Source organism: Schistocerca piceifrons, chromosome 2 (assembly GCF_021461385.2).
Source record: "Schistocerca piceifrons isolate TAMUIC-IGC-003096 chromosome 2, iqSchPice1.1, whole genome shotgun sequence".
Taxonomy (NCBI): domain Eukaryota; kingdom Metazoa; phylum Arthropoda; class Insecta; order Orthoptera; family Acrididae; genus Schistocerca; species Schistocerca piceifrons.
This window is the reverse complement of record NC_060139.1, coordinates 180378432-180396231: the sequence shown is the minus strand read 5'-3', so window position 1 is coordinate 180396231 and position 17800 is coordinate 180378432. Positions and strand designations below refer to the sequence as shown.

The window sequence follows — 17800 nt, the reverse complement described above, 5'->3', positions numbered from 1 at the left end:
ATGTGAATATCATTTCAAGGTGGAGAGTGATACTACTACAGTTAATAATCTGCCTGTCTTTAAGAAAATATGTTTTCAAACAGAAATACATGACGGGGACTCCTAAACACTAAATGAGATCTCCTCTTAACATTTCATCTTGATATTATTTCAGTACAGGCTGCACCAATACATATGTAGTTACAGTCATCTAGTTACTCTGTTCTTACAAAAACTCACCTGCATTTTCACATACATACAGCACACTAAAAGCAGCTGATAACACATCAGAACATAAAATACCTGGTGGACAGTGGACCCAGTTCCGCAGTACAGTCACAAGCTGCCAGACTGCTGATTTCATTTCATACATCAGGCACTAAAAGTGAATTTGTTTCATCACTAAATGAAAACATTTTATTTTAAACACTGTATATGCTTTATTTGTTTTAATTAATCTGAGTTGTAAAAATTAATTTTTTAATTCCCTCCACATATATTTTCCATTTCAACATTTTGCTTAATACAATAGGACCAAGTCCTGCTGACAAAATCTTGAGACATTATTTCTTCCCAGATCCACCCCAACCCCAAAGGCCTTTCACAAAACCTGTCAAACCAGCAGAAGGTGCTCTCCTTCCTGGGCCAGCTTCAATCTTGTCATCCAGTGATGGGAACTCGGCAGAATATAGCGCCAAGTCAAAAAACAGAGGCTTACATGGTATGGGGTGCATTTCAGGTGGCAGCTTATACACATTTGGATTACGTGATGTAAGAGATGGTTCTTCACGATATTCTCCCAGGCGTTCATAAAGCGGCTGAAATAAGGAGAATAATAATTACTAAATCTGGTCTTACCCAGTATAAAATAACATTAAATTACGAAAATGGCTCATAAAATTATTCTTGAAAGCACAAATAAAGAGCTGCTGACAGTCTATTACCACTTACATTTTCCCTCCTTATTTAAAGGGCTTTTACGTAGTAAAGGGTCATCTTACCTACATTAAAAGTGGCTCTTAAATACAATCTTATCTCTGTACGGTACACTGAAAACTGGCTGCCCATCAACATTCATCCTAATCGTTTTAGATCTTATTGGCTGCTGTCAGTTACCTCAAAATAGGTTTCGTATTTTTAAAAATTCTTTCACTTAGTATGAAAACTGTGTTGAATTTTCCCCCCAAATGTGAAGTAATTTTTAAAATAATGTACATAGCTACATATCACTGCTGGCGAAGAACAGTGGCATGCAGAGTAATGAAGGGTGAGAAGATGACACCATGATTCAATAACCCGTATAAAAAGAGGTAAAAAATATTGTGTTGTCAATAGAGAAGACATAGCAACAGAACGGGTCGGCCGGGACAGCTCTGTGACTTCGATCATGGACTAGTCACTGGATGTCACCTGAGCAAACAATCTATCAGGGTCATTTCAATCATTCTAAAGGTGCCCAAACTGACCATTGGTAATGTGAATGTGGAGTGGAAAAGCTAAGGAACAACAACAGTTAAACCAAGACCAGGCAGACCTGACATATTAGCAGACAGGGACCATAAACCACAGGTGATGTTCGTAAAAAATCACATGACATCCGCAAAAGCAACCACTCTTGAGATCGAAAAGTGCAACCAGCAGTCCAGCTAACACAATGACTGTGCGAACAGAGTTAAAAAGAGTGACAGTCAAGCACCTCCTCATAAGCTACACATTTCCTTAATCAATGCTAAACGATGCCTGAAGTGGCAAAGAGTGACACCACTGGATAGCGGATGACGAAATGAGTGATTTGATGTGATGATTCACATCTGTGGCAATCTGATGGATGGGCTTGGGTTTCATGAATACCTGAAGAATTATGTGTAGTGCTGACAGTGAAGAACAGAGGAGGTGGCGGTGTTATGGTAAGGGGGCATTTTCCACGGTTACAGTGAGGCCCTCTTACTGTGCTTAAGGAAACACTAAATGAGGAAGGATATGAACACATTTTACAGCACTGTGTACTCCAAACAGTAAAAGAACAGTTCGTAGATGATGACTGGTAGTATCAGAATGACAATGCACCCTGTCATAAACCACTATCTGTGAGGCAATGGTTTGTGGATGATAACATTCCCGAAATGGACTGGCCTTCTAAGAGTCCTGACCTGAACCCAACGAAATGCCTCTGGGATGAGTCAGAACATGTATTACACTCTAGACCCCAGTATCCTACATCACTACCTTCTCAGGTTTTGGATTTTGAGAAAGAATGGGTTACTATTCCTCCACAGACATTCAAAACACCTCACTGAAAGTGACCCCAGCAAAGTTCAAACTGTCACGAAGGGGAAGGGTGGACACACCTCATATTAATGTTCACTAACAAGTGTGCAAATCCTTTTGATCAGATAGTGTATGTAACAACACAACGATGATGTGTCAAGAAGCAACTGAATCAATAATCAGTTACAATGAATGCCAAACACTGCCAATGTTCAATGAACTAGAATACAACTGCAAAGTGTGCTTGGCCAAAGAGGTTCAGTTTATTAATACAAACACAAGCTTATTTTGAATAAAAGTGACCCAGGGACATTTTTATGGAGACACCTATGTCATTCACAACGCAGTAAATTAATTTTAGTTGTGTGGGGATTTATACCAAAGTCACTGAATTACGAGATAGCATAAAAGTAGTTAGTGCAGTGAGCAGAATGTTTTTGATAGAATGATTAAAGAGTAATGTGGATCTCCAATTCAGAATGATACCAGTCATTTTTCACTTATAAAAATACGTTTCCATTACTTTAAACACACAAAAATTTCAGTAGCAATGCAATGAAGTGATTGCAAGCAGATTCATTATTTAATTTAACAATCATACATGGGCATATTGGTGTGAACTATATGAATGCGTGGTGTCTGTTCTTTCCAACATGTCTGAAAGAATGACACCATGCAGACTCGCAGCTGTGAAACATTATATGTAAATTGAAGGGGGAACACTGCTGTCAGCTGCAGCAGGACATTAAGTGGAATCAGCAGCGACAAGCAAAAATGCATACCAGACTGGGATTTGAACCCAGGATCTCCTGCTTACTAGGCAGGTGTGGTAACCACTGTACCACCCGAGACACAGCATTATCGCAACTGCGTGGACTATCTCGGCATGCCTCACGGCCAATCCACACTCCCATGGAGTGGCAGCTATCCACATTCACTACTTAGAGATTCCCACAGGGGGTCAGACATATTTGTGCATTCCCTCCTGTGGAAATCTCAAAGTAGTGAACAAGAGTATAATGGACAGGGACTGAGGATAGGTGCTGCTCAGTGAGCGTGTGGATTGGCCGTGAGGCATGCCGAGATAGTCCGTTCAATTGTGGTAACGCTGTGTCCCGGATGGTGCAGTGGATACCACACCTGCCTTGTGAGCAGGAGGTCCAGGTTCGAATCCCGGTCTGGTATGCATTTTCGCTTATTGCTGCTGATTCTGTTTAATGTCCTGCTACAGCTGACAGCAGTCATCCCCTTTCTATTAGGTACTGGCGTGAGCCTAAGTAGTGTATTGCAGCAGCACTGACGGCGGTTGAGCGTGGAATGTTGTCACTGTAATAATTCAACAAGGCCAATGCAATATTTCAAGGCACGTTAGCTAGCCGAAACAGCGAACTTGGTGGTACTGCACTGACTAGTGCAGTAAGGGGCAAGACAAATTTCAACACTGACAGTGGCAGTAGTGTATTAAATACATAACTGGTAGTGGTGCATATTCATAACGATTCCACTGCTGCTGACTATAAGTACTGGTCATTTTTGTAATAGAATTATTCTGAGTCTCTCAGCCCAAACAGGATGACAGAGCTGTGCTGGCTAAGATCATCACATGCACCTGTCAGCAGAGGTCACTGGTTTGAGGGCATAACAATGCAACAGCACTGCACACTAAGTCTCTCCGTGGGCTTAGTGCCATGGCACAGCTAGCCACACGAGGTCATCTCCAGCAGCACAGCCTACTCCTGCCCTGGGGGCAGTGGGTCACTTCCAATGCACACCAGCCACCATCTGCCACTGCCAGACAGATGGCTCAATGCGGTGGACATCCTCCTCCATGATGCCACCAGGAGTCATAGTGGCCTACAGCAGTGTCACGTTCACACACTGCTGGTGCGGGTTCCATGCAGACGGTTTACGTAATGGGACTGCCAGTGCGGTGTAGAACTGTGTCAGCAATGCAGGGTGTGCAGGTAGCAAGAATTCAGCAGGCCAGCCCGCCACCAACTCACTGTACCCTGCAGCACAGATGCACAATAAAAGAACCTGCCACCGTCTTTCTCTGGAGCCACCTGGGCTCCAACCTCGCCTCCAACTGCTTCTCATACAATCCTGGCTTGTAGCCGTTCCACTCTGCACCAGGGGCCATTACTGTTGGGTGTCAGAATTTGGGCACTGCCTTTGTGCAGTATGGCATCTGGACAACAACCTACAGTGTCAACATGCTGCGCTGAGCGATGAACTATTTGTTTACATTTTGGAGTAGTAATAGACATGGAAGCGAGGCATGACTTTCATTTTAACTTTAAGGTTACCTTGTTTAGGCCGCAGGAGCCAACTGCTGGTGGTGGTTGTTGGGATGTTTAAGGGGGACTAAACAGCGAAGGTCATCAGTCCCCCATTCCAAAATCAGGCGAGCCGAAAATCTACGGAGCAGATAAAAACCAAAGGGGGAGGAGACGTCCCCCCAGGCACTAAAAGAACACACATGCAGCAAGAAACACTACAGACAAGAACAGGACAGAGGAACACCAGACAGAAAGAAACAGACGAAAGGACGATGGCCGGAGACTGGTTGACTGGCCATGAGAAAAAAAGGGGAAAGAGTCAACCATCTGACGGCACACCAGAACAGCAACAGACACAAGGACAAAAGACACAGAAAGGGAAAGGCGCAGGACCTCCCTAAATCGAACCATAAAAACGACTACTATGGATAAAATGTAAAACATTGTCAGCCATGGAGGCATCGTCGGATAAAACCAAAGCCAAAGTGCCCGGGAGATTAAAAGATTGCCGGAGTGTGCGCAGTCGAGGACACTCCAGCAAAATGTGGCCGACCGTCAGCCGGGACCCACACCGACACAAGGGGGGATCCTCCTGACGCAACAGATGGCCGTGCGTCAGGTAGGTATGGCCGATGCGCAGCCGACACAGGACTACCGAGTCCCTCCGAGAAGCCCGCAGGGAGGAACGCCACACATCGGTCGTCCCCTTGACAGCCCGCAGTTTATTCGGGGCTGTCATGCCACGCCACTCAGCAGCCCACATCCCAATCAGCTTACGGCGCAACACCATCTGCTGGTCGCGAGCCGTAAGGCCGATCTCCAAAGCCGGGGTGTCGATCGCCCCTTTGGCCAGCCTGTCTACACATTCGTTCCCTGGGATTCCAACATGACCGGGCGTCCAAACTAAGACCACCGAACGACCAGAACGGGCAATGGCGGAAACAGTCTCCTGAATGGAGGACACCAGAGGAGAGGAGGGATAGCAGCGGTCGATGGCCTGAAGGCTGCTCAGGCAGTCACTGCAGATGACGACGGACCTACCTGAGCAGAAACGCATATGCTCAAGAGCGCGCAATATGGCCACCAGCTCTGCAGTAAAAACACTGCAGCCAGCCAGCAAGGAGCGCTGCTCAACATGAGCAGCATGAGCAAAAGAGTAGGCAGTGCGACCATCAACCAGGGAACCATCAGTGTAGACAGTCTCACAGTCCGAAAATGAGGCGAGGAGAGCAAGAAAACGGCGACGGAGGGCCACAGGCGGAACCGAGTCCTTGGGTCCCTGTGCCAAGTCCAGACGGACAGACGGCCGGGACAAACACCAGGGAGGCGTAGGTGTACGGACCCGGAAGGGAGGCAGAAGAGGGAATGAACCCAGTTCTGACAGCAGGGACTGGACACGGACAGCTACGGAAAGCCCAGACCTAGGTCGCCGTTCGGGCAGATGGAAGACCATGGCAGGGAAAAGCAGGCGACGATTGGGATGGCCTGGCGAGCAATGGACATGGACAGCATAGTCGGCGAGCAGACGATGGCGGCGAATCCGCAGCGGGGGAACCCCGGCCTCCACCAGTAGACTATCCACGGGGCTGGTGCGAAAAGCGCCAGTGGCAAGCCGAACCCCACAGTGGTGTATGGGGTCTAACAACTTCAACACTGAGGGGGACGCAGACCCATAGGCCAGGCTCCCATAATCAAGCCGGGACTGCACAAGGGCTCTGTACAATCGCAGCAGCGTGCAGCGATCTGCACCCCAAGACGTGTGGCTAAGGCAGCGGAGGGCGTTGAGGTGCCGCCAGCATTTTTGCTTCAGCTGAGTAACATGAGGAACCCATGTGAGCCGGGCATCAAACACGAGTCCCAAGAAGCGGCAAGTGTCCACCACGTCAAGCAGGTGGCCGTCGAGGTAAAGTTCAGGATGAGGGTGGACCGTCCGACGCCTGCAGAAGTGCATAACTCGAGTCTTGGGTGCAGAGAACTGAAACCCATGAGTCAGAGCCCATGATGCTGCCTTGCGAACGGCGACTTGCAGCCTGCGTTCGGCGACTCCCGTAGTCGTGGAGCTAAATGAGATGCAGAAGTCGTCGGCATACAAAGAAGGAGACACCGACGACCCCACTGCTGCTGCCTGCCAGACCATTAATGGCCACTAGGAATAAGGAGACACTCAACACCGAACCCTGCGGGACGCCATTTTCCTGTATATAAGAGGAACTAGAGGTGGCACCGACTTGCACCCGGAAAGAGCGGCGCAATAAAAAGCTTTGAAGAAAAGCCGGGAGCTGACCACGAAGACCCCACCCATGCAACGTGGCGAGGATGTGATGCCTCCATGTGGTGTCATACGCCTTCCGCAGATCGAAAAATACAGCAACAAGATGCTGACGTCGGGCAAAAGCCGTACGGACAGCAGATTCCAGCCGCACCAAATTGTCCACTGCAGACCGGCCCCGACGGAAGCCACCCTGGGATGGAGCGAGGAGACCGCGCGACTCAAGGACCCAACACAAACGCCGCCCCACCATACGTTCGAGCAATTTGCACAAAACGTTGGTGAGGGTAATGGGACGATAGCTGTCCACCGCCAGTGTGTCCGCACCGGGCTTCACGATGGGGACAATAAGACCCTCTCGCCATTGCGACGGGAACACGCCTTCGCTCCAAATGCGATTAAATATCGCGAGAATGTGTCTCTGGCAGTCCCTGGAGAGATGCTTCAGCATCTGCGCGTGGATGCAGTCTGGGCCTGGTGCTGTATCAGGGCAATCGGCGAGGGCAGCGAGGAATTCCCTCTCGCTGAAAGGAGCATTGTATTTTTCAGAATGACGCGTGTGGAATGAGAACGGCGTCCGCTCGGCTCGCTCCTTTAGAGAGCGAAAGGCGGGGGGATAGGATGCAGTCGCAGAGCTCTGAGCAAAGTGCGCGGCTAGCCGTTCAGCAATGGCGGCAGCGTCCGTGCAGACAGCGCCGTCCAAGGAGAGCCCAGGGACACCCATAGGGGTCTGGGAGCCATAAATCCGCCGGATCCGGGACCACACGTGCGAGGACAAGACACGGGAGCCCAGGGAGGAGATGTACCTCTCCCAGCACTCCTGCTTACGCCATGCAATAAGACGACGGGCGAAGGCACGGAGCCTCTTAAAGGCGATGAGGGTCTCCAGAGACGGGTGCCGCCTATGATGCTGGAGAGCCCGCCTACGGTCGCGAATAGCCTCAGCAATCTCCGGCGACCACCAGGGGACAGCCTTCCGCCGAGGGAGGCCAGAGGAACGGGGGATGGCAGCCTCGGCCGCTGAAATGATGGACGTGGTGAAAACACGGACCACCTCGTCAATGTCACCCAGTGGGGTAGACGCAATGGCTACAGCGGAAGTAAAAGCTGGCCAGTCAGCCCTGTGGAGAGCCCAGCGGGGCAAGCGCCCAGAAGAATGACACTGTGGCAGTGACAAATAGATGGGAAAATGGTCACTACCACACAGGTCAGGATGCACCCTCCAGTGGAGGGATGGGACAAGTCCAGGGCTGCAAATAGAGAGATCGATGGCCGAGAACGAGCCATGGGCCACACTGAAATGCGTGGGAGCACCGGTGTTCAAGAGGCTAAGGTCGAGCTGAGCCGACACATGCTCCACGGCCCGACCACAATCATCGGAGACAGTCCCACCCCATAAAGGGTTGTGGGCATTGAAATCGCCCAGCAGCAAAAAAGGTGGCGGCAGTTGTGCTATCAGAGCAGCCAGGACATGCTGCACGACAGCACCATCAGGTGGAAGGTAAATACTGCAGACGGTGATAGCCTGTGGCGTCCACACCCGAACAGCGACAGCCTCTAAAGCTGTTTGTAGAGGTACATACTCGCTGTGAAGAGAGTTAAGGACATATATGCAGACGCCACCAGACACCCTTTCATAAGCTGCCCGGTTCTTAAAATAACCCCGATAGCCACGGAGGGCGGGGGTTCGCATTGCTGGAAACCAAGTTTCCTGCAGAGCAATGCAAAGGAAAGGATGACGGCTGATAAGTTGGCGGAGCTCAGCTAGATGGTGGAAAAAACCGCTGCAGTTCCACTGGAGGATGGTATTAGCCATGGATGGGAAAGGCGTGAAGGGATTGGGGAGGCAGTTTACGCCTCCGGGGCCCCTGCTGCTATGGAGTCACCACCTGGACAACAGCCATCTACTGCATCCGAGGGACCGGCGAGATCCATGTCCTCAGCGGACGCCAGAATCTCCACCTCATCCTCAGACGCAGAGCTTGTAGGAAGCGGTGGAATGGGTGCCACCGCAATGTCGGTAGCCTTGGGGAGTTTCTTCTTCTTCTGCTTCTCGCGCTGCGCCTTGGGTGGTTCAGGCTGGGAGAGCATCACCGGGTCAGTCTCAGGGACAGACGATGACCGTGTGTCCCGACGACCAGGGACTGGCGGTTGTTTGAGCCACTTGCGGCCGTCGGCTTTGGAACCGGTCGGAGCGTGCGAAGGAAGGTCCCCAAGGGACCCCTTCCTTACGAGAGTAGCCGAAAAAGTCTTACGCTTCTCCGGCTGGGAAGGGGGGACTGATGTCCCCGATGGTTGTGGGGGTGTTGCTCCTGAAGTAGATGGAGCAGGAGCAACAGGAGGTTTAGTGCCCCCCACCATCAAGGGGGCAGGTGTGGGACTTCGACTCTGAGAGCTGACTGGAGCGGAAGGAATTGTGGAAGGAGTGACAGTTGCGGCATAAGAAGCTGTCATGCGCACCGGATGAAGCCGATCATATTTCCGCTTCGCCTCAATGTACGTCAGGTGGTCGAGAGTCTTTATTTCCATGATCTTCCGCTCCTTCTGCAGAATCGGACAGTCTGGCGAGCAAGGCGGATGGTGCGCACCACAGTTCACACAGATTGGAGGCGGCGCACAGGGATGACCAGGATGGGAAGGTCGACCGCAATCGCGACAGACGAGGTCGGAAGCACAGCGTGAAGACATGTGGCCGAACTTCCAACACTTGAAGCACCGCATCGGGGGAGGGATATACGGCTTGACATCACAACGGTACACCATCATCTTGACCTTCTCAGGTAACGTGTCACCCTCGAAGGCCAAGATGAAGGCACCGGTGGCAACTTGACGATCCCTCGGACCCCGGTGGACGCGCCGGACGAAATGGACACCTCGGCGCTCCAAGTTGGCGTGCAGCTCGTCGTCGGACTGAAAAGGAGATCCCTGTGAAAGATAATGCCCTGGACCATGTTCAGACTCTTATGGGGCGTGATAGTGACAGAGACATCCCCCAGCTTAGTACAAGCGAGCAAGGCCCGCGACTGGGCGGAGGATGTCGTCTTGAGCAACACCGATCCGGACCGCATCTTGGACAAGCCCTCCACCTCCCCAAACTTGTCCTCTAAATGCTCTACAAAGAACTGAGGCTTCACGGACATAAAAGATTCCCCGTCAGCTCTGGTACAGACGAGATACCGGGGCGAGTATCTTTCGCTCTCAGTCATAGCCCTTCGTTCCTCCCATGGTGTGGCCATGGAGGGGAACGATTTGGGGTCATACACATTAGCCTTGAAGTGAGCCTTGGAACGCTTAGAGACTGCTGACGGCTGGCCGCCAGCGAGAGATGATGTACCACGCTTCATTGCGGGTCATCCGCCCTGATGCCACCTACTCCGACCAAGGGCCCTCCCCACGGGCGCCACCCAGCCACAGCAAAGGCCACCTGGCAGGATGGCCATTGCCGGGAGTCCCGATGCCCCAGGGCGATGGGCATCTACTCCTTGGCATACGTGGGAAGTTAACGGCGCAGGCATCAGTAGAGCGATCCCTGTGTTGTCAGGGGGCTACAACCAAGAGGGTACATGGCGGCCCCACCACAACGGACTGGCTACCGTGCTGGATGTTAGGTGCATAAATGGCCAAGGACGTCGTCGCAGTTAAAAGAAACACTGCAGAGTGCAGCGTGGTAATCGCCCAAGAGATCAAAAACGAGCGGGACACCTTTGCAACGACGAGAAAGACGGCTAAAGGTCTAATTGCACGACAGATACAGTGCACCATGTAAGGCGCCCTTCCCCAATTGGCTCGCTCTTCGGAATAATTTAGAAAGATGGAGGTCAAACCCGAGAGGGGACCATCACATAAGGCCGAAACATGTGAGACTCCTTTTAGTCGCCTCTGAGCCAACTGCTAATCTGTGTTTAAAGGTAATGGCAGAGAGCAGGATTTGGTGCTTGCAAGGTGTATACAGTGTAACTTACTTGGGCGTACTACATGATGCACAGAGTCTGTGCCTTTAACCTGTTACACATGTCGTTGATATGGTTATATTGCAAGGCAGTGTAGTAAGTTTAGATGGTTCACGATATGACATAAAGACTACTTTTTAGTGATCTTGTGGAATCCTAATTAATTTTATTTTGTTGTTGTATTATCATGTATACTGGGGAGTACGAGTATCACAATGGCAGTCAGAGACTAAAGGTTTGCTAAAAAAGGTGGCACAGCTAACAGCAGATAATACGCAGCTACGTGGACAGTTGGCAGTTGAAGACAAAACAGTTAGCAGTGCTTCAGCTACCACAGCATGAGATGGATCCAGCTGCTGCAGGGTTGACTGTTCCCTTTTCTGGAATATCATCTGTGGATGTATGATTTTTCTTAGAGGGTCTTAACATCGGTAGAGATGGGTGGTTGGACAGACTGTCAATTGTTGCAGGCAGCAAACCTTTGATTAGTGGGAGAAGCAAAAAATGTATGTGGGGTGTAGGGCTTTTGTAAAGGTATAGGCAGAATAGTAAAAGGTATTTTTGGGAACAGTTAAAGACGCATGGGGAAACTGCAGAAAAATTTTGTGGATAGGATAAGGAAATGTAATAAACACATGTATGAGTTAGGGCAGAGTGATGCAGCAAACGCAGTTTTATTGCAAGAAGCTGAACAAAGGGCACTCAATGCTTTTCTGAGATGACTGCCATCAGACATGTCACGGAGGGTGCACACAGGTGTACCAAAGGATCTGTATTCTGGTATTAGTTTAGCAATGGAGTGCAAAGAAACTCATATGTCAGCAGCATGGATGTGGGGTATTTTCTGCAAGTGGTGAGTGTTACAGTTGTGGGCAGAAAGGGCACTTGCATAGGCAGTGTTGCCAGCCACAGTGAAGTAGAGGAAATGCAACATATCAGCAGCAGAACTTTGGTAATGGACACAGAATTGGATGAAGAGGTATTATGCAGCCGTTAAATGCAAGAGAGAACCAAAAGTACATTTAAAGATGTTCCTATTAAGATTAAATGCAACAAATACATATGTAGAGGTGGAGCGTGCAGTAAGCGGTGTTGCTGGAGGTAAAGAACATTATTGCACACACTGGTGCCCATGTCAGTTGCCAGTAGACACTTAGTAGGTCAAAGGCAATGGAAACCGACACTAAAGTTTACTTGGATCAGGGATAATGATATGAGGTCATTGACGTCGGTGGATGTAGATCTTTGTACACGGACGGTTTGATTTTAGCAGTGTGTAGAGGCAGTAGCATATTTGAATGAGGGTTAAGCCTAATTTTGGGGTTAGACTCTCTGTATCAATGTTGCGGTAAAACTGACCTTCAACAATGCCCAGTAGAACTTAAGTCAAATGACATTCCAGCTAGACAAAACTGTTGGCAGTGTAGGACTGTTGTGAGGAGTGTCTAGCATACTGGATGAACCAGTTGAACCACGTACAATTGTTCTTTGGCTTGATTCACACACAACATTCTATTAGATGATGCAATACTGGTCACGATGCTGTGCAAATCTGCTGTCGAAATGTGCTTATACATAATAATTTGAAAAGTACTGACAGCAAATCTACAGGCCTCAGTCTGATACACCAATGTAAATTTTTGCAAACAAAACACAAAGCATGTGTTTGAATAATATGAGAAGGATAAGCGGTCACTCATCAAATGGGGTGAGTAACAATCTATACTTTTCATGTGCTCGCTATTACTCCATCCCAGTTTTCCGTTGTTTGCTTTTGTGTAAAAGCATCTGCTTTGGTTTTTGTATGAATTTTGTGGTAATATTCAGAAAGGTCCTTATGGAATTATTACAACAGAAAAAGAAAATAAGTTACATAAATACTGTACCTTTTTAGAACGTGTAGCTGGCTTGATATGCACAGTTGATCCCTCATCATCTTGTGCCTCGCCTTCAAGAACACTGTGGGCATGAGCAGAGAACTCCTGTCCACCCACGTCATGTAGAAGAGCCTGTAAGTCATCTGCGAGATCACCTCCTATGGCATTACTACTAGCAAGAGCCTCACCAGCATACTGTCGAGAACGTTGGTAAAGTGCCATCGCTTCATGCCAACGACGCAAGCTCACTAGGCTCTGGGCTATGTAGAAGCACCTAAACCAAACATATGATGGAATTTATATTCATAAAAAAATTAATAAATCTTTAAAGTTGACACGTTTCACAAAAATTAATAGAGAAGTGGATATAGGTTCTTTTTACAGCAAGTAAACATGGGACTGGGTCTTTTATGGTGTATTGTGTATTTACAAGCTTATAAATTTTCTGCATTCTATATTTGCAGTTTCAGTAACAACTTCAGTCTGAAATGTAGGAAAGAATAGTAATTCCATTTGCTATAGTAACACTCCTAACATGAATATTTTTTTTTCTTTTCTCATCTTTTTTCCATACACAATACTGTTCAAGTGCAGTTACAATGTTGGCAGCTTTTCCATTGCGTGTTGCTGTTCATAACAGTTTGTGTGATGAGTCATGAGAAGACAACATGACAAATCATGAGTCATACATAGGTAGCCAATGAGTTCTCCTTTGTAATATTCTATGGTTTGTAAATAAAGTTATCTGATGTTTTGTTCTATTATATTAGATTTTAACTATACCATCAGAATATTTGGCAAAATCGTACATTAGACATACAAGTAGGTTATAGTAATGACAAATTCACCTATGAGTATTATTCCTTGAGAATTCCAAGAAATAGTGGCCTTCACACACCAGCTAGCAAAATGAGCTTTTCCTTCTTTGGTGCATGTTTACCAGCTTTTGTCCATTGTTCTGACTGCCATTTTGACTCTGGTGTGTAATGACAGATCCAGGTTTCACCAACAGTCAGGAATCGGCACAAAAAGTCTTGCAGACTGCAATTGAACATCATGAGACATTGCATTGAAATGTTGTGCCAAATGTGCTTTTCATTTTTTTGAGCAATCGCAGTACCCACCTCACACACGGCTTCTTCACAGCCAATTCTTCATACAAGATATTTATGCACTCACTCCACTGAGAGCCCTACAGTCTCAGCAATCTCGCAAATTTTTATTCGGCAATCTTGCTTACCCATATCATGGATTTTGTGAATGGTTTCTTTTATGATGACCTCAATTGGACAACATGAGTGCACTTCATCTTTGGTGCTTGTCTGACCATGTTTAAATTCATTAATCCAAAAATAAATGATCTTCAATTATGGTGCAAAGTTTACGTGAACTTCAACCAATTCTTTTTCAATTTGGCAGCAGTTCAACTCTTCAAATGAAAATGTTTCATTAAAGTATGAGTGACTGTTTTCTTCATGTAACGTCACAGTCAACACATTGACCAATGCGGATGACTGTCAACAATGGACTGTGTACACTGTACATCACTGAAATTCTTTATACAATCCTTGGAAGAGTAAAGCTTACCAACCATGAAGGCACCACAAAAATGTTCCATTCTTCATGGAAATTTACCACATGTATCAAACGACCCTCATATATCTCAATTAATCCAATATGGCAATCATATGCTTGTGTTGAGGCTTGTTGGCTTCACCAATGAACAAGCGAATTACCACATTCTAACCTAACCTTGGGCTATATCTACTTTTTTTCCTGTCACCAAAGAAATCTGAAAATCAATGAGCAACCTTAAAGTACATAACAACCAGATCACTGAAAGTTATGCTGATGCTCTCCATATCGAAGGCAACTGTAATCAGTTCGTATATTCTGCCAAAATAAGTCATTAGAATCAGCAATTCTCACTGCCTACTGTGTACTATCACCCAATTGGTTAAAACCAAAATCAACATATTGACATCAGCACACAACACAAGAGCTGCCGACATCATTAAGTGCACTTTAGCCACACAACACATATACCATGTACATATGGAGTCTTTAAATTCTTTTCCAAGTAGTACATTCTGAAACCTTATTATTCAGGTATAGTTTACAATTTTCTTCTTCTTATCGTCCATACTTTCTAATATATAAACTACTTTTGAAGTGCCAAAATGCACTAGAATAAATAAAATGTCTATAAAACGCTGCACTGTACAATGTACTTGCAGTGAGGCAGTCGAAATTTCTGAGATCCATCACCCGAGGCCTCTGGTCAGCTGAGGAGCACTGCAGTCCCGAGCCCGTGAGTAAACCCTGAAAATCTGCCCCATTACGCCACACACAAACAGATCTGGCCTGCATGCATGTTGGTGAGACTATATCCAACAGGCATGGCCTGCACATTATTGGAGAACAATGGGCTTCAGATCGACAGGCCTGATCTGTTAAAGATGCCCATAGAAATGGCCTGCAGTTTTGCCCCATTATGGAAGTCCACTCAAGCGGCCAGCCATTCGCGTGTCACAGACACCATGTCGATGAAATGAGACCACAGTGATCGATCCATGCAACAGATAACTTGCACATATACGCTGAGAATCAATACTAATGAGGATAGGTAGCAACTCACCATAAAGATGATCGCTGAGCCGCAGACAGGCACATAGAAAAGACTAACACACTCTCACAACTAAATTTTTTGCCTAGCCTTTGTCAGAAAATGAGAGTGCACACACACATTCACACAATCGCTCAGACACTACTCGTGCACACGTGACCGCTTCTCCAGCCGCTGTGTCAACAGTGTCTGAGAATCAGATCCAAACAAACCATTCCTCATGCCTCCCTGTCCCTCATTGCCAGCTGCCAGGCTAGTAGCAAGAAGTGGCAGCACTGACTGCAAGCTGAGGGGAGTGGTGGAAATGGGGGAAGAAGTAAGAATGAGGGAGTAGGGAAGAGGTGCTGTGCCCAGCCAGCAACAATGCATGACATCTCCTCAATAAACAAACCATTTTATCTTCCGAGACAAAAACGAGATTTTCCAGTGTCATTTTCAAATTTCCCTGATATTTCTCTGACACATTTGAAATTCCCTGATATTCCCTGATTTCAAGAACTTGTTGCAGTTCTGAGTAGAAATAGTTTGGGCAGAAACATTTTCTGTATGAAATATTTGAAATTTACAATTCATGGAGCCACGTGCACTAGAGAACTCAGTCCTCCTAACAACTGTTCATTTTAGGAGTGCCACACTTCATTTGAAAGCCCTCATTTTCTTTTGTGTAATGTAATTAATGTATTTATTCAGTATTACTGTCATCATAAGAATTCTAGGATGTTTGACTCTTAAAATGTAATCATTTTGATAATCTCATGTCATGGTACATAAGCCATAACTTTTCTGTTTCTAAAAATGTATGCTTTTACTAAGTTACTGAAATATTTCCATTAGAAAACTTGAGTTTCCAGAAAATCCTCAAAATACCTTCTGTCCCTAAAGTGTTATGTATTTTCTATTTTTTCTGCCTTTTATTTTATTATTGGTTATGTCATTAGCGTTTATTCTAAAAAAAAAGTATCAAAGTTCTTACAAGTGTCCTTAAATAGACACTGTGCACACTGTCACAGTTCACATTAACCAATCACTATGTAAAGATCATACATTCAGTTGCCAGAAAACTGTAGTCATTAGGTAATGTTTCGTGACAGCATTGTACAGGGTATAACAGAATGATATTTTAAAAATTTGGGACATTGTAGAGGATGAAATCTGGAACGTTTTCATGTAAGGATCCTAAGAAAAAAATGTGAAAAAGTTTTTACAGCACTCTGCACTTTCTATGCATTTGTTAGGCTAAATGAAACATCAGGATACTGTAGTCTGGGATACTCTTTTTTTTTTTTTTTTTTTTAAATAAAACTATAGAGTCATTCAAGTACTGTAAATGAAGCCAATGGCTTCACCACTTTAGAGAAACTGATCAATGTGACAACCACCAACTTCATTACACAATGTGCAATCGTGAACCATGTTTTGTCTGAGTCTCTGAAAGATTCCATGCTTCCCTCTGATGGTATAAAATGCTGCAAAGATGCACTCAGTAATCACACGTATTTTTCCTAATGGTACTGAGTACACAAGGGACATTACATAACTCTACAGGAAAACATCGGAGGGTGAGGTTGAGAATGCAGAGGCCATGGGACTGGGCATCCCCTTACAGTTTTCTCGACTTGCAGTTGTCTGTCAAACAAGCCCCGGCCTGAAGATCAAAGTGCACTGGTGTCCCATTATTCTGTAACCATAAACCAGTATGCAGTTGCAAGGGAATGTCCGCAGGAAGTTCAAGAAAGGCATTGCCCAGAAAGTTAAAATACCATGCACCATTCAAAGGACCTTGTAAATTAAGTGATCCAATAAGCTGATCTCCACAAATCACAACCCGCATGTTGACTGAGAATCTCACCTAGTATCTTCTTGTACAGGTGTGCGTATTTTCAACAGCCCAGTGATGGATGTAGAAACTATTTCACATTTCAGGCTACATAGATTCCTTACATCAAAATGTTCTGAATTTCATCTTCCACACGCTCCCAAATTTTTAAAACATCGTTCTATTACACCCTGTAAACAGTCACTTGCGTAGATTTCTAATTGAACATTTACTGAGTATGGATGATGTATTTTTTTACACTCTGTATACAATCACTAGTGTACATTCCTAGCTGAACATTTACTGAGTACAGGTGACACATTATTGCCACCTGTTACAATTTGTTAGACTCCTTGAAGTCTATACGGTTTACTGATTAGTTGTGTACCATCTTTTAGACAGCGAACGGGGATGGGGTGAATGAATATCTACATCAGTGGCATTGTGTAAAGTTATTTAAAATTGCTTAAAGCTCCCAGCAATCAACAATTGGTCTTTGGATGAAGACAACTTACGAGGCAACATTTAGACAGCTCAGTAAACTTAGAATGCCTTTTGGTTGGGCTTTCCTGACCCGTGCTTGCAGAGTCTGTAGCTTGAAGTGGACTCTGGATATCAACATCCCCTGCCGTGGTGTTACTGTCCTGCCTTGGCACCTGCACCTTTCTATCAAAGCAGAGTATAAATTGGCACGCAACTATAGCAAGCCATGTCATACCTGCACCTTAGAAATATT

The 17800-nt window shown here is 46.3% G+C and overlaps 1 protein-coding gene across 1 annotated transcript in view; it reads right to left on the bottom strand.

Annotated features, from left to right (window-relative positions):
* Window positions 1–394: 394 nt before the first annotated feature.
* LOC124777221 (signal recognition particle subunit SRP68-like) overlaps window positions 395–17800 on the bottom strand; it is a 77915-nt gene continuing 60509 nt past the window's right edge. The window contains exons 10-11 of the mRNA XM_047252539.1: window positions 12632–12896; window positions 395–797 (exon numbers count right to left, since the gene is read on the bottom strand). Of these exons, the coding sequence (XP_047108495.1) occupies window positions 543–797; window positions 12632–12896 (520 nt within the window). The 3' untranslated portion in view covers window positions 395–542. The remainder of the gene's footprint in view (window positions 798–12631; window positions 12897–17800) is intronic.